The sequence below is a fragment of the Spodoptera frugiperda genome, chromosome 2 (assembly GCF_023101765.2).
Source record: "Spodoptera frugiperda isolate SF20-4 chromosome 2, AGI-APGP_CSIRO_Sfru_2.0, whole genome shotgun sequence".
NCBI classification, from domain to species: domain Eukaryota; kingdom Metazoa; phylum Arthropoda; class Insecta; order Lepidoptera; family Noctuidae; genus Spodoptera; species Spodoptera frugiperda.
The window spans coordinates 5,397,339-5,418,249 of NC_064213.1; the positions used below are offsets into that span (position 1 = coordinate 5,397,339).

Consider the following 20,911-nt stretch of genomic DNA (forward strand, 5'->3'; position numbering starts at 1 on the left):
ATGGGATGAAAACTTCCGGAGCTGCGGACTACCTAGCGGGTTTACCAAGGCCCTGGCTCGAAAAGCAGGAGTAGGAACGGGATAGTTTATAGTCAGTAAGAGTCTTACACTCCCTCTCTCCTCACCCAAGGCGAGAGAAATCATTGGACGATTTTACAATTTCCTTAAAAAAAATGGGGTGAAAACATGCTGAAGTTCTTCTGATGAGTTTCAAATAATTATTAGGTACTTTTATTTCTTTTAGATTAGTTAAATTAAATTAGAACCGAAGAATACATGATACTTGATTGTATAAAATATGGCTACGAATTTAAAAATATAAATATAAAAGTATGCTATCTACTTAGGTCACCTTATAAAATTCAATGTTGGTTGGTTTTGACATAACAACATACCTATATGGAGGCACAATATGATTTCAAAATTTTGTTGATTAATCAATATTAAGAAGTTTATTTAATTTATCGAATTTACGAAAATATTTTTTCGCGTTTAGGATGTCACATCACTAATCATGCACACATACTTGAGTAGTGTTCATTATAGTGCCTCGAATATTCCATTGTGCTTGTGCTGGGCAGTTGTACGCCGGATACCGCTCGAATCAGACTGATCAACCCTCTGGATTCGGAGTCCTAAAGTGCAGGTAGGTTTTGCATTCTATTTTGTTTGGTAGTTCAATCAACTATTTGCAGAGGAGCCTCTTAGGAGCGTATTTGCATTTGATTATTAATAATAACTTCATACAATACGCTGTTTAGTGAATACCTAATCTGGTGCCTACATTAATGCAGTGATATTAAGTAATCAGTTAAATACAAGAAAGTGACTAATATAACTAAAAAGCATATGAGTAATACACAATAGCTACCAATCTGGTAGCTGCATTCAATATTTTTGTTCTGTTTTTGCTATTCATTTATAGTAGTGATAGATATATTGTATAGCCTATAGGTTTTAAATCTACATAATATATGTAGGTATTATTATAGGTACATAGTTCATTAATTACTATGTTACTATGTAAGATGTTCAACAATGTAATCTTGGTATAGGTATGCTAGCCTGGCAGCCATGTTACTTACTTTAGGTACTTAATTTTGGTAAAGTAAATAGTAAGGTTTAAATTAATAACTATACTTAATTCGTTGTGAAATTGCTGGGTCTGATTATTTAAAGGGGAGTTTATGACTCTACTAGCGGCTCAGTTGCGCGGGCTGGCTCGGATTGCTCGGATTGCAAACGGTCGTTACGAGTACGTCGCGACGGGCCCCGACGGCCCGACTAATATTGTATTGTCACTGAGATGTACATCATGTACATGTAACGAGTGTGTCCCGCGCGCTTTCCGGTTACATATTTATAAGCTTACGCTACTACTCCCGCCCTGGGCGAGGCGAGAGAGTGTCAGACTCTTACTGACTAAAACCACCCTGTTCCTACTCCTGCTTGTCGAACCGGAGCCCCGGTGAACCCGCTAGGTAACCTAACCCCTTCAAAGTTCAATAGTGAACCCGGACCTAGGTACCTCTTTTATCAAGTACATTTTATTAATGCAAAAATGTGTTATCTTTAAGTAGATTTATATCAAGGTAGCTACTCTAATTACTGTATCCGATATCACGACAATTATTGTAATTTATTATTAGGTAGGTAGTTATAACACACATATGTGTGTCGTGTGTGTTACTGTACCAATTTCCATGTAAAGGTACCTAGGTATATGTATACCTAACATTTAAGTTTATAAAACTGTATAAAATTACTAGCAAACCCGGCTACTCCGTTTCGCCACCAATGATTTTACCTGTTTTCGTACTTTTCTCTTGAATTTTATCCTGAATTTTCTTTACTATAAAACTCACGGAGCCCGAGACCTTTCCAACGAATGCAAAACCGTGGAAATTGGTTCGTGCGTTCTGGAGTTATAGCGTCAGGAAGGAAAACCCGACTTATTTTTATATAATAGATAAATAAAAGATAACAAATTAATATTTCGGTAATTGTATTTATTTCAGAAGCAGTAGTAAACATGGAAGACGATGACCCGCAGCCAGGTAAAGTTGCTATTACTTACGTATTGATCCTTCCTATCAATTAGGTAAAGTTACTATTACTTACGTATTGATCCTACCTATCAATTAGGTAAAGTTGCTATTACTTACGTATTGATCCTTCCTATCAATTAGGTAAAGTTGCTATTACTTACGTATTGATCCTTCCTATCAATTTAGGTAATGGATATTTTTTTACATACATACATACATAACCTCACATAACCCATACATACATAACTGTCTCCCATGGGGGTAGGGAGAGACAATGAGACAATGGAACACCAATAGGTATGTTTCCTACTACTCAAATTCAATACGTTTTTCGAAACGTCAAAAACGATATTTTCTATGAACTTTGTATGAAATACTCTATTATGACGTCATAAGTTTTGACGTCAAATAGCAGATTTATTTCTAGAAATTTAGCTAGAAAATATCGAAAATTAAGTAGTTCATCAAATTAATGAATGAGAGTGTGATTATTTTTAAATATTTTATTGTATTGAAAAGTTGTAATAATTTATTTTTGACCCAGTCATCATCCCTATTGCCACGGTTCTTACACACTTCTTTCGCTTCATCAACAGTCATCAGTCTTTTCATTTTGAAAGATGACTATTTTTTTTAATACTACAAAATCTAAAAATATATGTGTTTGGTAATTAGTGATTGAAAAGCACTCCGTTCTAACCTGAGTCAGTGCTTTTTAATCAGTAAGTAGGTAGGCTCAATACAATGTATGATTGTTGTTATAATGAACAACTCGGAATGATTACTTGTACAATCATTTGTATCCTGCCTTATATTGTGGAACATTTTTATAGCCTTGTTTATTCCACAGTGATCACCGAAACAGCCACACAGACATGTATTAACATTTTTTTAAGATTTTTTAATTTGAATTTGATTTTCAGGTCCTCCAAAATGGAGAAGAAGAAATGAAACTGAGTGGAGAAATCCACATAACCGTTCTCGGATTGCTCAAAGGCCAATGAATTCTGCATTTAACCGTTCGACAGGCAATCTCCACATGATCAATAACTACAGTTTGCAGCAAACAAACGCTAACCCACAAAGACGACAACATCATGGACAGATGAGGCGCGATCATAGTAATTATTTGCTACTTTATTTTATATCGTTACGCCTTTTATCCCTGAAGGGGTAGGCAGAGGTGCACATTATGGCACGTAATGCCACTGTACAATGTACACCCACTCTTCACATGTTAGAATTCCCACGTAATAGGTGGTGAGCCTATTGCCACATATTGGGCACATTTTCAGACTCCATGCTACTACTGAGAAATTTTTGAAAATGCGAAAAAAGCACAGCAATACTTCGCCTGACCCGGGAATTGAACCCGAGACCCCTTGCCCAGCAATCGCACTTGCAACCACTCGGCCAACGACGCAGTCAATAATTGTTTGTTACTATGTTTATGAATTTTACTGTACTGTACTATACCACTATATGATTTTTAACTCTATTTTAATATTTTTTTTACATTTTTATTATTTTTTAAGGTGCGAATAGACAACGGCCGCCATTCCATAACGTGCACCAAAATCCAGGTCTGAGGACCTCAGCGAATACGGAAAGTTGGAGTGTAAACAATAACATGAGACCTGGTGGATCTGGTCGGGTCTCTCAACCTCATCATAATAAGCGATACATGGGATTTAGAGCTTTACAAGAAATAGCAGACGCCGAGGAGAAGGATGTGCTTCAGAAAATTAATGAGAGACGTGAAGCTTTTATGAAAATTGTTAATGCGCCCATCGAGAAACACGATGTTTATGTATTACTTGTTGGAATACTGTCAAAAGTAACCCAATCACCTTTTGTTGAACTAAAATCTAAATTAATACTTGACATTTGTAACTCGGATTTTATAAACCAATTACAAACCTATTTAGTGGGGTTACCGTTCGTGCTCAATAAAACTCCCAATAATTTATATTGGAACGATCAAAGTCAGTTTTGGAAGAACTTGATTACATTTTGTGGTGATATAGTCGATACGTCACCAGCTACGGCTATCAGGAAATTTAAAGCGCTTGTAGAGGGTGTGATGAAAATGTGTTTGGGAACTTTACGTGATAAGCACGGATTTGTGTTGTCTGAAGACTGTGTCACGAAGTTGGAAGAAATTTGTCAGAAGATGATTTCATACGAAAACAGATATCAGGTGGGTCCTAAAGGGACTTCATGCAAAAATATCCCTACTTAGTAAAAGAAAAACGTATTACAACTTTGCTGAGCCGTTGTGAAACGCGAGGTTTTGGTACAATATTGTATAATATTATTATTTATCGAATTAGGCATCTTCTGTTACGTATCGCACTTCACATAGTAAAGTACCTTTGGGGTTACTTTGCGTCACTTATGCGGCGAAATACGACGAAAGCGTTGTTCTACGCCAGTTTTGAGGCCACCTCATACGCTCTGGTTTGCTTTCTTCTTTAGGATTGAATGAAGTGTTTTTTTATTTGTCGCTTTGTTGCAGTCTACATTGAGGGGAGAAGCAAGTACTTCTGATTATGCGGATTTGCAACCACCGGAGAACTTTCGTGATTTAAACGTGGTCCCGACAAAACTGGACTTGTTCGACACGCAACCTTTCTTACGACCAAATATCGTCGAGGGCAGCTATAACGATGTGGAACATTACTTAGATGTACAGTTCCGACTTCTCCGAGAAGATTGCTTCGGTCCACTCCGAGATGGCTTAAGTAAGTATAAAATAGTCGTGATTAGTGATAACTTGATAGCACTAGTCTCATCATCAGTTGATCTTTGTAGCAAAATTCATCAAGACATTACATTTGAAATTATGTCTAGTATCAGATAGGACACCCCGCCAAGTCGAGCAGATTGACTTGGCCATCGCGTGAAAACACAAGTATATCTACTTGCATGATTACGAATTATGATGGTATATTGCATGATTACGTGGGATGACCAAGTTGATCTATTTTATTTAAAATGTAAAATAAATGTAATATTGATATTCTAACAATTTACACAATAACTTAAGACAGAAGGCCCCTTAAGTAGGGATTAAATAAAATAAATGGCTTGGTATTACATGGATCTCACAACTTTTACGGTAGAAACACTGATGAGGTGTTAGACTTGGATTTTTTTTACAGAATGTTTTTGATGGTATTACATTTACATATTCATTAAATATATTTAAATCAAAAAGTAATTCAAAATGAATTTATTTTTATTTTAACAGATCAGTACTTGGCAGACCCTAATAGGAAAAAATATGATCACATTCGGTGAGTCCTAGTTTACTTACTATACCATACTTTGTATGATTGTTTTTATTAAAAAATATACCTACACTCATTAATATTACTACAACAATTTAATATATTTTTAGATAATTAACAAATTTTAACTATTTCTTTTAGAGTATTTCACAACGTACAATTTTTGTGCCCTTACGTTGACAATTTAAAAACTGGCGCTTTAGCACAAATCGATATGAGAAGGTACAAAAATTTCCGCAAAATTAATTGGAAAAACAGCAAAAGATTCATTTACGGTTCCTTGGTGTTATTCACAAAAGATAATTTTAATACTTTTATGGCTGCAACTATCCTGGATCGAGATCCCAACCTTCTTTCGTGTGGAAAGGTGAGTTTCGCATACAGGGGCCTTAGTCTGCTATTACAATTGTGTCAGAATGGTCGATCATTGAGCAGTGTAAGAGGGAAGGACCTTTTTTTTTGTGCTTTTTTTTTTGGTGACGGGGGACTAAACCTTCAAAAGGCGCCTAGCTTTTTGGGGATAAAAAACTAGGGAGTGTGGGATTTTTACCTCACTAAAACCACCCCGGTGGCCACCCTCAACACCTGTAAGGGGCACCGGGTCTTCTAAGTAGACCTACTACGGGTCGGACATCCTCCCCACTGGGCCCCATCTGTGGTGGTCTATTGGTTATATGAGCACAGTATGCCCGGGTGTTGTTCTGTCAGGCGGCGAGCTACCCATGCTCGCCTATTACGTGTCTAACATAATTTCTTACTTCTAAAATACGAGTCTCCCATCCCAATCAACAAGCTAGACTGCAAGCTCTAAACGCTAATAATACACCAACTTAGTCTACTGAAATCGCAACTTATATTATTTTTAATTTTATATTTACTTTATTTTAGTTACCAGTTTCAATAATAGATATGAATCTAGATGACAGTATCTATAACGGAGAAATGTATACCATGGTCGAAAGTGAAGTTTATTTTGAACCATATTACCACATAATGAAAGCTCTCCAGGACCCCTCATTTCCACAACATTTGGCTATGCAACAGTACATAGTCAAAGTAGATGTAAGTACCTATCCTTTTTTTTATTCTTTGCCAGCCAAGCGGTTAGCCTGCAGCTTTGTCCTCGTAGATTTCTAAAGATTAGGTTCAAAATATTGTCTACGTTACTCTTTAAACACTAGGTACTTAATGCCTGTTATTACTTATATTGTATAGTACGCAAATATAATATTTTACCATTTTTTTTTACCTTTCAGCCGGGTTTGAATCCCCCTGCTTATATAACTCTAAATACAGAGTTTAAAATTCCGAATAATCAATCTAAGTCAGAAATCTCAGATGAATCTGATGAAGTTGATGATAAAAAGATCAAAAAGGAGACATTCTTTGTTTTACAGCCTAATACTTGGCCAACGATGGAAGATTTAAACTTAAATGAAAGTCAGTACGAGGCTTATTTTTTAGCGCTTACCCACGAATTTTCCGTAATCCAAGGGCCACCAGGGACGGGTAAAACGTTCATCGGCATAAAAGTTGCGAAAACATTGTTAAATAATCTTAAAACCGACGGACAATGCTTAATGCTGATTATATGTTACACTAATCATGCGTTGGATCAATTTCTTGAAGCAATATCCAAAGTCACTACATCCATAGTTCGAATTGGAGGGCAGTCTCGTAACAAAGCTATGGATCAGTTTAACTTGGTTAATTTAAGGAAAAGAAATTTATCAGCTGCTTCTAATAGATTTTTCTTCGAGCAAAAAAATCAAGTACGAAGGTCAATTTTCAATCTTCAGACGGCTCTTAAGACACTCGATGTTATAAATAATGGGGTCCTTAGTTACCGCTATCTAAGTATTCCCCCCCTAGAACTGCTCGAAGCCTATTACGAGAATCAGGGTAGAATTTTGGAAGACCCCCTAGAATTTTGGTTATTTGAAGCGGTCCGAATGTATAATCCTGAATACTACAGAGACCTGGAAGATTGTCTCTTAGAATATGAGAACTTAGTGGATACTGAAGAGGACATCGGTGATCGAAGGGAGCGTATGGTTTTGGATGACGAGATACTAGTCTCAGATATTTTTGCAACAGAAAACGCTTCATTTTTGTTAGCCAATGCCAAAGCTGAAATGAAAGAGTTAGTTACAAACTACAAAAAATGTGCAGATACCAATGATAAATATAATCTAATAAACAGGATACAGTATCTGGATGCTCGAATTAATTTGTTTAATGTAAGTTCTTCTACTGTTTTTGATTTTTTTTCGTAAGATGTCACGTACAATCGGTGCGCAGCGTATCGTGAGAGGGTACAATTTTGTTCGAGTCCTTATGTGATCCACAAGTTTTGCTTTGGGTCTTGAGTGTGAATACTTGTAGGGAATATGTATGTATTTACGATGCAGGTAATCAAAAACAAGAAACAAAATATAGTTAGATAGGTACATCATATATCATCAATACCAGTACTTACTTATGTGAAAAATTGTATTTACAACAATTAACTTTTTTTTTAAGGAAATGGACACTCGTCGGAATCGCGAAGTCGTTTTGCAGATAAATTATGAAACAGATTTTTCGCGAATAACAGTAGAGAATCGATGGTCTCTATATTTCACATGGATAAGACATAAAATCGATGAAGTTAAGGAGGAGATAGCAAATTTACAAGTAAGTACTTAGATTTTTTTTGTCTGTCTGTATGTTCACGCAACACGTAAAAACTACCGATATGATTACAATGAAACTTGGTATAATTATAGTTTAATATCGACTTGGCTGTACCTATATGTAGTCATGTTTTACTAAATACAATCTTATCTCATCCTGGGCAACACACTAGGTACTTTTTATCCCGAAAAAGTATATACTTACACTAAAAAACAAACTTAGCCTCAACTACTATTATAGGTACATGCAAAAGATTGTAAGTTTGTGTGTATGTTTGTTACTCATCCACGACCTAAACAGCAGAACACAGCCTTATTATATAGTAGTATAGTCTGGATTAACACACAAGCTACTTTTTAACCCTGGGAACGCGGGCGAAGCTGCTGGAAGAAGTTACTTTTTAATAATTTTATTGTAGGCAGAAGTTACGCCAGCACTAGCAGCTTATGACGAAGCGAGAATGATGGTGGACGTCCAATTAATAAAAGATAAGCGCATTAAAGTTGTAGGCATGACTACTAGTGGAGCAGGAAGGATGCGGAAACTGTTGAAAGCGATTGCACCAAAAATTGGTAAGACAATTACCTATTAGGTATATAATTTTTATGGAGCAAACGAGCAGATGGCATCCCTGATGGTAAGCAATAGGCGTCGCCTATGGACACCTGAAACACCAGAGAGCAAAACACCAGATTGGAGGGAGGAATTGGTCCTCTGGTAATTTCAATAACACCGGCGATACACAATGCAAGCGTTGTTTCACGCCGGTATTCTAGGAGGCCGTGAAATCAGCCGATTCGGCTCATTAGAGCCGAAGCATGGCTCTCCCACATGTAACAGCGCAATTATTTAAGGTACATTTGCATATTTAGGAGTGTTTAGGAGAAAATTGATCCTGAAGTAATCGTATCACACATATTGTTTATTCTAGACTAGAATAGTCAACCGAATAACACAGGGTCGGTCATTTTATGAACAACAAAGCTTACATATTATTGTTATGTATGTTCTTAACTCATCACGGGACCACAGGGTCCTGGACCTTTGGAAGGCGTACGAGGAGCCGAAGCCAACTCGCAGAGGCCCGTTGAACAATTTTAATCTAAATGTAATGGGACATCAGCCGGCGATTATCCCTGTATGCACTATGGAAGTACACCAAAGGACAATCCCCGGTTGATGCAGGACTATTGTGAGATATGGTAAAAAGAAATGATAGGGATATAGGTGTGGGTGGCTGTGGAATAGTAAACCGGTTAACTATGGGGACTATGGCCCCTACCCTGACAAATATTGAAAAATACGGATAAATAGGCAGGGGGTGACTCGCAAACTCAATTAATGGACCCCCGGAAACGGCCGCTAGCATGTAGCGACAAGGGGGCAACATACGTTGAGCTGCTTGAGGAAGGAGAGGCATCCCACGGCTATCAGAGCAATCCCGGAAGTACGGTCAAGACCCCTACCAGCATCTTACTGGGATACATCCTTCCCCCAAGTGGAGTTGAAGGCAACTCCACTCTTGCGATCTCCACTCAAACCAGCCGATTAAGGCAAGAATGAGGCAGGAGAGGCCACTCCAAATAGTCACGGTACTAACCGGAGTTAAAAAATAGGACAGCTCGTCACAAGCTGCCTTGCGGACTTATTATCATTAAAATATTTTTCTTTCTTTCTCAGTACTAGTGGAGGAGGCTGCAGAAGTGTTGGAGGCGCATATAATAACCTCGCTTACAAAGGATTGTCAGCATTTAATCCTTATAGGTGAGTGCTATGCTTACCTTCTCTACAAAGTCTACAATAAATGCAACTGCAACTGGGTGCCAATTATTTTTCATGTAAAAACAAACGCACGACCCTGTCATTTAAGCATTGTTAGCATAAGTACCTAATACCTAATGGTGTAATTTATTGGACAGGCGATCATCAGCAACTACGGCCGTCGGCGTCTCATATAAAGCTGGCAAAACGATACAACATAGAGGTGTCTTTGTTTGAACGAATGATAACGAACGGGATACATAGTCGTCGGCTGAATGTGCAACATCGCATGCGGCCAGAGATCGCCGCGCTCATTTCTCCTCATATATACACAGACTTAGCGAACCACCCGTCTGTTGAAACTTTCAAAAACGTGCCTGGTATAGAAAAAAACCTTTACTTCTTTACACACAACTATAAAGAAGAAGTAAGTAAAAGTACTTACAACTATTGCTTTTTCTTATACTATTGTCGGGCAAGGTTTTTTTAAAATCAGTAGTAACTTTACTAACAATTGATATATGACATCTTTTGTAACTAGGTTTTTAATGTTCCTATGTTTACAGGTTATAAATGAAGGTAATAGTCGAGAAAATCGCAAAGAAGGGGATATGGCGTTGGCTTTGGCAAATTATCTAATGCAACAAGGCTTCACCCCTGATGACATCACAATTCTGGCGGCTTATTCAGGGCAAATGTTTTACATGAGAAAAGTATGGCTCTTAACCTCTTTACTAATTGCAAATTACTTTTACTAACGTACGGGCTTTTTATAGCATTAGTTTTGAAACGAGTAGACGGATCACCTAATGGTAAGCAATAAGCGCCACCCCAAATACCAGAGGAGTTACAAGTGTGTTACCGGCCTTTTGGGGGATTAGCGATATGAGGATTGGGGATGCGGGGATTGGGGAGTAATTGACTAATTAAACCTCTGGTAACCTCACTCTCACACCGAAACACAGCGCATGCGTTGTTTCACGTCGGATTTCTGTGAGGTCGTGGGATACCACACAGACAGTCAGGCAGACAGCCAGGCCCTTTCGTGCCGAAACATGACTCTCTTACTTTTAATAATCTATTTAGGTGCCTAATTAGGCATAAAACTTAATTAATTATAACATAAAAAATTACGAACATTACCTACATTTTACAGGAACGCCAAAAATATGCAAGTTTATCTAAAGTTAAAATAACAGTGCTCGATAATTATCAAGGAGAGGAATCTAGAATAATAATCCTGTCACTTGTAAGAAATAACCCTGACAACCAAATTGGATTTCTTGGAACCGAGAACAGGGTTTGTGTGGCTCTTTCGCGGGCAAAAGAAGGTGATTTTTCATAATTCATTTACCATTTGGATAATTAGGTACATTTGCAACACCAGATCTATCCTGTATTGATCGTGGAGGGAAGGAGGACGGAAGGGAAAGAGGGTTCCCCGAAAATGATGGTACAATCAAATAGTGGATTAGGTTTTCGGAGCCGTCACTGTTTAAACGAAACACTGTAACAATACGTCACCATTACACGCTGGTATTCTGTGAGAGGGAAGTACAATCCCGGGTCCAACCGGCCCATTCGAGCTACATAGAGCAACTTGGTTCTACGATCGCACAGTTTCACCATCCATGCCTACATAAAATAAACATTTAATGTTTTTAGGTTTTTATGTCTTCGGCAATATGAATATGCTGAAAGCAAAATCAGAATTGTGGAGAAAAATTGCAACGACTCTGGAAAATAACGGATCTTTAGGGTCGGAACTGGTAATGAAATGTCAAAATCATCCTGAGCAAAAAATGAAGGCAAGTACTTAAATATTTCTCACAGTTTTTTAAAGTTCATATTTGAATTTGTGGTTGCTCAACTACAGGTCCGTGCGGCCGATTCAAATGTACGAAACATTTTATCTTTAATTAAAATATTATTCATAATTAATTAAGTAAGCAAACGAGACCCTGAAGAAAATTCAAATGTGAGAAACAAAACGAAACGAAAGGACTTTCAAACTCCTTATCACAATAAGGATTTTGAAATAGACCTACTTAGATAACTAACTAATTGGTAGTTAATTTACGCTAGCTAGGAAGTTTCATTTGTACAAGTACTGGACAAACAATAATAACGGTATATTGCCATCTTTACAGGTTTCTACTCCGGACGATTTTGAGAAGTTACCCTCAGAAGGAGGATGTTACCAAAAATGCAATTTCCCATATCATTGCGGTCACAAGTGTCAACTTTACTGCCACGGATACGATCGCGAACACGTTACAACGAAATGTTCTATGAAGTGCGAAAGGCAAGTACTTATTTAAGTTATTAGGTACGATAAAGTAACAGATCTATCACTAACAAGTGATAGATCTTTGCCCAACTCGATAATTGTTTTAAGTAACACGTATAAACATAAAAGTTTATGTAGCTTATCACACAATGAAACGTCAAATAAAGTAAAGTTATGGACTGCGAATCGGTATGAATTGGTCAGTTTAGTTAACGTTGTTCAGAAACGCACAACGAATAGATAAACTGCCGATTAAAGTACCTCAGAAACCGGGCATTAGTGCCGGAGTAGTAATGGAAGTAGAATTATTTTTTCTTAGTAACTAGGTCCAACAAAAAATAACATATTTTTGTTAAAGGGTTCTTTGCGAGCTTGGCCATGTGTGTCCATTGAAATGTAAGGAAGAGTGTGCACCATGCAACGTTTATGTGATGAAGACCCTACCATGTGGCCACGAAATGAACGTTTATTGCCATCGTGAACCTGAAGACCCAAAAAACAAATGTTTGACAAAAATCGAGGTTATACTACCAGACTGTCAACATAAGGTACATGTTCTTAAAATAGTTTAAGATACCTTTTTTATGGGTAAAGCCGGTAAACGAGCAGACTGATCACCTGATGGTAAGCAATCGCCTCTTATGGACACCCGAAACACCAGCGGGGTTACAAGTGCGTTACCCTTTTTGACGGTTAGGAATTTAAGGGTTGGGGAAACGGGGATTGGGAGGATTAGGGAGGGTTATTGGGCTTCCGGTAACCTCACTCACACAACGCAAGCGTTGTTTCACGTCGGTTTTCTGTGAGGCCGTGGTATCAGCCCTCCCACACTCATATCTGTACAATGAAACTGTAGGTACTACCTGTATGAAACAGGCTTGAAACTAATATTTTCTTTTTAATTGTTATTAATGACGCTTTCCCTTCCATCATAAATTAATAGCGAAACAGAATTTTGTTCCTACGTGTTACGTGCATACCTACTATAACTTAGTGATTCTAATACCGCAGTACTTAATTTACAGGCTCAGGTTGATTGTTACAAGGATATAACTAAAGTGAAATGTTTGGAGCCCTGCAAGTATCGTTTGGAGAAGTGCGGTCATGTCTGCGGACTCAAATGTCACGTTACTGAAGACCCTAACCATGAAAAAGTAAGTTATGCAAGATAATTAGGAAGTACTAGCAGTTACCCGCGACTCCGCGTACAATAACGACCTTTGTGGCCTTTTAAATTTTTTTGCTATAAACCCCACGGAGCTCGAGACCATTCCAATGAATGCAAAACCATGGACATCGGTTTATGCGTTCTGGGGCCTTAGCCTGCTATTACATATACAATTGTGTCAGAATGGTCGATCACTGAGCAGTGCGAGAGGGACGAAGCTATGTAGGTTGTATAGCTCCGTCCCTCTCGCACTGCTCAGTGATCGACCATTCTGACACAATTGTAATAGCAGACTAAGGCCCCTGGAGTTATAGCGCCAGGAAGGAAAACCCGACTTATTTTTTTTTAGGAAGTATATATTCGTAAAATCTATAAATACGCTTTTATCATATTATGTCCATTTCGTTAGGAGAAATGGGCATATCTAATGAGCCTAAATCTTCCGATTCCGTCGTACCTATATTGTATGGTAATTTAATCTAGATACATTAATTGCAAAGTTTTATGATGATATTTATCTACACACATAATAGAATTGTAAGTTTCATTTAGGGAGGATGCTTTTTCTCTCTATTATTGTTTCGGAATTAAACTTTCGTAAAAGAGGAGGTTGTGGATCATAAAATAGGTTTTTGTACCAGATTTCCCACGGGAGTGAGATTTACGTGGGAACACGTTTCTACGCGTACGAAGTCACGGGCACAACTAGTAGTAGGTAATATAAACACATATAATTTCTTTCAGTACGTTTGCACTAAACCCTGTGCTCGTGCGAAAGCGGGATGTACAAGGGAACTTATGGGAGATCGTGGTGAACATCAATGCCGAAAGAAATGCAACGAAAAATGTGACCCTTGTGTAGTTCTGGTATGTATGTCACTGTTTAATATATGTATTTATTTGCACTCGTCAGACAGCGACTCCATCTCTAAATAGATTTTCAGTCGTATCAGTTTTAGATTAAAGTTCGGAATCCATTGCACTTTTTGACAGACCAACAGTTTGTTGAGTTGAGTGCCTTTGTACCGAAACTCGGTCAACCAGTTACTGTAATTGTTGTTCCTGAAAATAATGACGAAACCAAATGGGTTATAATGACTTAAATTCTTAATTAAAGTCTCTTTTAGTATATCTACGTATTTACGTACGTGTTAATACTTACACATACATAGTTTCTATCAACAATCTTTGCCATTTTCCATTATAAAAAAATCTTATTAACAATTAGGCATATTCTTATAATACAGTTAAAAAAATGTTAACATATTTACAGGTAAAGAAAAAAAGGTCGAATTGTAAGCATACGGAAACTGTAGCGTGCAGCTACGATATTGACAAAATTAAGTGCCTTAAGAAATGCGCAAGAGTGTTGACCTGTAGACATTACTGCAAAAAAATTTGTTTCGAAGAATGCACAGACTGTACACAAATGGTAAGCCATACATAAATTATAGGTATATAAATTATGTATAGGTATATAAATTATGAGTTACGAATACATAATAATTAAATTTTTAGGTATGGAAAGAAATTCCCGATTGTAAACATAAAATAAAGATTCAATGCATGCACACTCCCAGTCGAGCCCTTTGCACTGAGAAATGTGAGCGCCTGCTTCCATGTGGCCACCCGTGCAAAGACAGGTGCGCAGTGCCATGCGACATTACAAAGTGCACCGAGATAACATCTCATGAGGTCATTTCTCCTTGCGGTCACGTAGTCAAGCTTCCGTGTAATCTCTCACAATTGAAAATGAAAGGTAAGAAATGTACCTACCTTTACCTAAGGACCCAGCTATAATAGCAATTACAGTGTTAATAATTAATCTTTGTGTTTAATCGCTAGAACTATTCGTGATTCGTGATTAATACCTATCAATATTCTTAGAACCAATCTGTTTTGTAACGACGCAAAACACAAGTTACATATTTCTTTTTGGGTTAAATCTATAAAGGCAGGCTTGCAGGCAAAGGCAGGCATGTATGTAATAAGCGACTAAAGGTCTGTTTGATGGTCTGGCAGGCGATTTGTCGGAGAGCGTCGTGCTGGGCGCGTGCACGGAGCCGTGCGGCGCCGTGCTGGCGTGCGGCCACGTGTGCGGCGGCGACTGCGCGCGCTGCCACCAGCGCCGCCTGCACGCGCCCTGCACGCAGACCTGCAACCAGGACAACATCTGCGGACACACGTAATGCCACACCGATACCGAATCCTTTGCTCCTCACATAAATAGCTCTTCCTTTTTTAACCTTCTCTAATCTCTATGCAATGGATAGTAACTACTTTATAAAGCCAATTATATTACAAAATAAATAATACGAGCTAAGGTGACTGCGCGGATACCATCAGGCGGGCCGTGAGCGACGTGCCTCGCCGATGATATCTAGATTAAAAAAAATTAACAAGTGTTTTCGAAGTTTTACTAACGCTATTGATTATTTTTAGATGCCAGGAGCCCTGTAACCAGATCTGCCCGCCGTGTAAAATGCCCTGTGAAGTGAAGTGCCCACATTCGAAGTGTAAGAAGTTGTGCGGCGAACCGTGCACTCCTTGTCAGGTACATAGCAACAGTTCATTTCGTGTTAGATAATATGAATTAGTGGATGGTGTCGTTGAACGAGCGTGGTGTGGCAGGAGGCGTGCGGGCGCGGCTGCGGGCACGGCGCGTGCGGGCGGCGGTGCGGGGAGCCGTGCGAGCGCGCCGCGTGCGACGAGCGCTGCGCGCGCCGCCTGCGCTGCGGGCACATGTGTCGCGGCCTGTGCGGGGAGCCCTGCCCCGACATCTGCCAGATCTGTCGCCCGGAACAATTCCCCACCGACTTCCTCGGCGATGCTTACGAGGATAGCGACAAGTAACGTTTTTTTACTCTGAAGAATAGATTTCACTTTAAGTTTTCATGTGCCAACCAGATTTGATTACTTCATCGACAAGTGTGCCTACTAAACAGTCTTATATGGTTTTACTGGTACTAAACTTTTAGATACAAAATAAAATAGATAAGGCAAACCTTGGCTTTCTCCTTCAATCCATTTGAATTTGATGGAACTTCAGTCTCCAATCTATTTGGACTTGATCAACATAAGCTATAGGGCCATAGGTACCTAGTAGAAAATCTAATAAAGTGTGGTTCTCACTTGCCGAAACGGGCGGTTTAACTGACTGCGTATTAATATATTGATGCTAAAAGTGCATGCTAGTTCACTCTTTAAATGATTTATTTCCAATATAGCACAATACCGTCTGGATTGCTTGTTATAAAACCTATTAGACCCACCAATAGTTTCTGAGTCCCATATAAATATAAATTACTTAGGTTCTTACTTACTTACCATTTTTTCAGATTTATTTTACTTCAAGATTGTGGTCATATTCTGGAGGTCGACGACATGGATACCTTGATGCTGGGCGATCAAGAAAACATTAAAATACGGACATGCCCATTTTGTCGCAAACCGATCATCAATACCAATAGATACAAAGATATCGTGAACAAAAGGTTCAAAGATGATATAAATCCTATAAAGCTCCGAGTTTACGGAACTCATAATAAAATATTTGAGAAAATTTCGGAACTACGCGGTAAAATTAATAAATGTTGGGAAAATTACAAGGCTGATATTTTATGTATGTATTCTCATTATACCTATCTAGGCCTTAATCACACTTTGAACATGTCTGAATAACTAACCATTCAGTCTGCGCCAACCGCAGAGCTGGGCAACCGGCTGCTGTGCAACGTGTCGCCGGTTCGATTCCGGCACGGAGATGTTTTTTCCAAATAGGAACTCGGTATTTGGAAAAAAAATCTTTCTGGGTTTGAAGTGTGTATTTTTTGGAAATTTCATAGATTATTAGATTATGATGTGGCAAAATGGAAATCCGACAAAACATTATAGAATATAATAGTATTAATATTCACTTTCCATAATTAGTTTGCATGTTTCTTTGCTTCCTAGATTTTTCTAATTTGTTCATTTATTTTTTAGCGTATGACAATTTAAACACCGCATATAACAATCTAGATAATCTTGTGAAAAGACAGAAGAAGGTGTCACTTGTACAAGTGGAAATGGAATGTGTATATCTCAATATATTTGAAAGGATTGTTGAATGTTGGCAACTACACCGTAAAAAAACGACGATGTTCGAGGAAGAAATGAAGAAAAATATTGATATACTAATGAATACAATCTCGATTAAACCAACAGCAACATTGCCAGTTAAAATAAGTGAACAACAACAAAAAGATATTGGTAATGAGATTAAACGTTTAAACATCATTACACAATTTGGTAGATTACTAAATGAAGCTGGCGATAAGCGAACTCTACCGAAAGTGGAACAAGAAATTGAATTAACAAAAACAATAGTTTTCTCTATATCTGTGTTTTCTGAAGACAAGGCTATAGAGTCACTGAAAAATCTGCTAAAGATAATTCAAATAAGTGGTGAAATCACTAAGTATGAGCGAGATATGATTGTTAAAGCCATTGGTTTAAAAGCCGGCCACTGGTATAAATGCCCCAATGGGCACATCTATTGTATTGGCGAGTGTGGCGGGGCGATGGAAGAGAGTAGGTGTCCAGAATGTAAAGCGAAAATAGGAGGCACAAGACATACGCTACTTCCTGGGAACGCGCATGCGCCTGAGATGGATGGATCAAAATATGCAGCTTGGTCGGAACAGCATAACTTAGAAAATTTCCGATTTGACGAATTTCTTGATTGAAGTATACAGATCTCACGTTTTTAACTACATCATAAGAGAAACATACACTAACCGCCGTACTCAGTCATTTAATTGTTACTTAACCTTGGCAGTTAATATAATCGTTACTAAGGAATAGTTTAAGTAATCATTAAATGTGTCTGAGTATGGTAAGTAGGCTAACACTAACACTTAATTTCATATGGTCATTAGATTGTTATTTCTATAGTTTGTGTATTGTTCTTGGATAAGCACATTGCTGGATGGCAACAGTGATGATAAATCTGACCCTTATACTTAGAGAATATAAGATATAAGAAGGCCAATCAAAAGTATGACGTCATGGGCGCTCGTATTCAATTGAGTTGATCGTCCCCCGTCTTATGATTGTTGGGGTTGTTAAACCGAGGGCATGATGCACATTTAGGGACTTCTCATTTTTTTCCTTTCTTTCTCTGATTGTGTGAGAACGATGCTTCCGAATGGGCCGGTTCGTCCCGCCCACACAGAAAAGCGACGTGAAACAACGCGTGCATTGTGTGAGTAAGGTCACCGGAGGCCCAATTACCTATCTTCCTAATCCCCGATTCCCCAACAACCTTTAAATTCCTAATCCCCAAAAGACCGGCAACGCACATGTAAGCCCTCTGGTGTTTCGGGTCAATGGGCGGCGGCGATTGTTTACCATCACTGCAGCTAGTGTACCGGCTTAACCCATAAAAAATAATGTCTCATTTCTCCGCAGTAATCACATGATGAGAAGTCTCTACATGATTGTCCACACTGTTGTCATTTATAACATCTTGTGATTAAAGTAAAATCCCTTACATGGCAAGATTTCCAATTATTATAAACTCACTAAAGATCACGGTTTACTCGCGTATATTAATGGAGAAATCGCGCAGACGCAGCGACGGCACGCTGCTTGTGATGAAGAGTCAATCTGTGACTCGAAACTAGTAGAGCTTTTCTCTATAAATATACGGGAATAAACCGTGACTTTTAGTATGTCTCTCGATAGTTATTATAAAAAATTATATAAACTCGTTGTTAAGCTATTCTAGACCTTAAGGATTTGGTTGGCTCGAACTTCTAAGATGAAGTTATTTAGATAGTTCGTAGTTGATAAACTCTTAGTTCTTCACGTTACCTTGCAAAATTAATTGCTTGCAGGATTTGTAGAATCAAGACAAGCTCTGCTATTTCTGTCGATCATTGCTTTTAATCTTAAAGCTTTGTTTTTACAGTAAATACAATTACTTATTATACGGATTATACCGCCATACTCAGAGTCATTTAATGATTACTTAAACCAGTCCTTAACAATTTTTGACACAAAATCGTTACTAAGGAATAGTTTAAATAATTATTTAATGTCTCTGAGGGTGGCAGATAGTGTAGTTTTACATTAGAGGCTAAGTTGGTAGCATACCTATATAATGTTACTATTGTGCTACTTATATATTCGCTATATAGAATTAGAATTTACGGAATATCAAAACCTATTTCAATAAAACTTTTCATTTTACATCTGTTGTTTTTTCTTTAAAACCTGGGTATTAATAAGTTCAACAGTCTATGATCTGTCGTTATCCAACTAGGTAGGTAATCTATATATTAATACGTGATGCAAAAACTTTGGACCGCTTTTTACGAAAATTGCGTGGACGTAGAAGCATAAAATTTGGTACACTTATAGTTTATGTGTAGGAGAAGTGAAGAACGCTAATATTTTTCAAAAATAATGCTTATAAAGTACATTAAATCAATAAATAAAACATTATACACACATGCATAGTATCTGATCGTATTTGACAAAACGTCAAAATCGATAGACATTGCGATGATATTCTCACGTCTCATATGAATAGAGTTTTATAAAAGAGTTTGTTTGAGTTTGGGTTAAATAAAAATTATCCTTGAACGTATGCTAAGTAGTATTGTATAGTATATATAGTATTGTAAATTAAATCGTATATGGTTGAATTTCGACCACTAGGCGACCACTAGTGTACACTAAACACATAGGTACATAGTGATGTTCTTTCTATTTAAATAGACGGTTATTCAAAGAATAATATACTAAGACGCCGCCATTACAATTTCAAACCTTCAGGGGCCTAAGGGCGGCCGTACACGGACTGCTCGAGCAGTTAGCGGCTGAGCGACATACACGGACCGCTCGAGCGGTCGGCGTCGACTGCTCGAGCCGTCGGTTGTTGACTGCTCGAGCAGTTGGGTACACGCTACCCAACTGCTCGAGCAGTTGATTTTCTTTTGTTTTTTTCAGCAGGCGCCGCGAGGCCGCAAAGGGCGGGGGAAGGGAAGTCGGAGAGCTGTCGACTGCTCTAGAGCAGTCAACGGCTCGAGCAGTCCGTGTATGCCTCGCAACTGCTCGCGAGCGGTCGACGGCACGATGGAATTTCATCGTGCAGTTGACGGCTTGAAGCGGTCGCGACTGCTCGAGCAGTCGTGTCGGCAGCGAATGAATGGCTATAGTTCATCGCGCAGTCGCGGCTTCAAGCAGTCGGTTATAACTGCTTGAAGCCGTCCGTGTACGGCTGGCCTATGTCTGCTATTACAATTGTGTCAGAATGGCCGATCACTGAGCAGTGCGAGAGGGACCTATTCTTTATTTGATTGTCTGGACTTTAAAAGAGACTATCACCTCTGAGTTTGTTTCGGCATTTATTCTCAGATTAGTCCGAAATGCCGGCCTCGTCTAACTACATAGATGAAGATTTTAGAGATTGACGTGTAAAAGTGTTATCTTGTAACTAATTTGCAAAATAAATATCATATTTATTTTTACTAGATATGACTAAGGAATCGGTCATAAACAGCAACCGATCTTATTAACCTTTTGAACGCCAGAGCAAAAACGCATGAACTTGCCCTCAACGCCAGGCCACAAATTCACCGCAAATACCTACGAAAAAAATAGGGATTCCAAAACTTCATCGATAATC

At 38.4% G+C, this 20,911-nt stretch overlaps 1 protein-coding gene across 3 annotated transcripts; it reads left to right on the plus strand.

The window, feature by feature from the left end:
* The first annotated feature begins 519 nt into the window (after positions 1 to 519).
* LOC118268862 (NFX1-type zinc finger-containing protein 1) lies at positions 520 to 19,470 on the plus strand. Of its 3 annotated transcripts, none has more exons than XM_035583624.2 (27): positions 520 to 646; positions 2,019 to 2,057; positions 2,972 to 3,169; positions 3,584 to 4,248; positions 4,567 to 4,792; positions 5,302 to 5,347; positions 5,483 to 5,708; positions 6,230 to 6,403; positions 6,598 to 7,581; positions 7,865 to 8,017; positions 8,436 to 8,589; positions 9,698 to 9,781; positions 9,937 to 10,205; positions 10,345 to 10,491; positions 10,935 to 11,109; positions 11,444 to 11,586; positions 11,929 to 12,083; positions 12,427 to 12,616; positions 13,094 to 13,222; positions 13,981 to 14,103; positions 14,510 to 14,668; positions 14,755 to 14,995; positions 15,259 to 15,421; positions 15,679 to 15,790; positions 15,868 to 16,085; positions 16,575 to 16,858; positions 17,221 to 19,470. In XM_035583624.2, the coding sequence occupies exons 2-27, from the start codon at positions 2,033 to 2,035 to the stop codon at positions 17,961 to 17,963; spliced, it is 6,186 nt and encodes a 2,061-aa protein (XP_035439517.2). In that variant the 5' UTR covers positions 520 to 646; positions 2,019 to 2,032; the 3' UTR covers positions 17,964 to 19,470. The 3 variants fall into 3 exon arrangements, with proteins under 3 accessions (XP_035439517.2, XP_035439519.2, XP_035439518.2); XM_035583625.2 differs by lacking the exon at positions 520 to 646 and adding an exon at positions 673 to 1,481; XM_035583626.2 differs by lacking the exon at positions 2,019 to 2,057 and having other exon boundaries at positions 560 to 646.
* The last annotated feature ends 1,441 nt before the right edge of the window (positions 19,471 to 20,911 follow it).

What these genes read in the sequence shown, in the direction of transcription:
- LOC118268862 (XM_035583624.2), top strand. Translation starts at nt 2,033, where the DNA reads ATGGAAGACGATGACCCGCAGCCAG. An exon ending in ACCTTCTTTCGTGTGGAAAG is followed by an intron (nt 5,709 to 6,229) that starts GTGAGTTTCGCA and finishes ACTTTATTTTAG; the next exon opens with TTACCAGTTTCAATAATAGA. An exon ending in AACCGTGCACTCCTTGTCAG is followed by an intron (nt 15,791 to 15,867) that starts GTACATAGCAAC and finishes GTGGTGTGGCAG; the next exon opens with GAGGCGTGCGGGCGCGGCTG.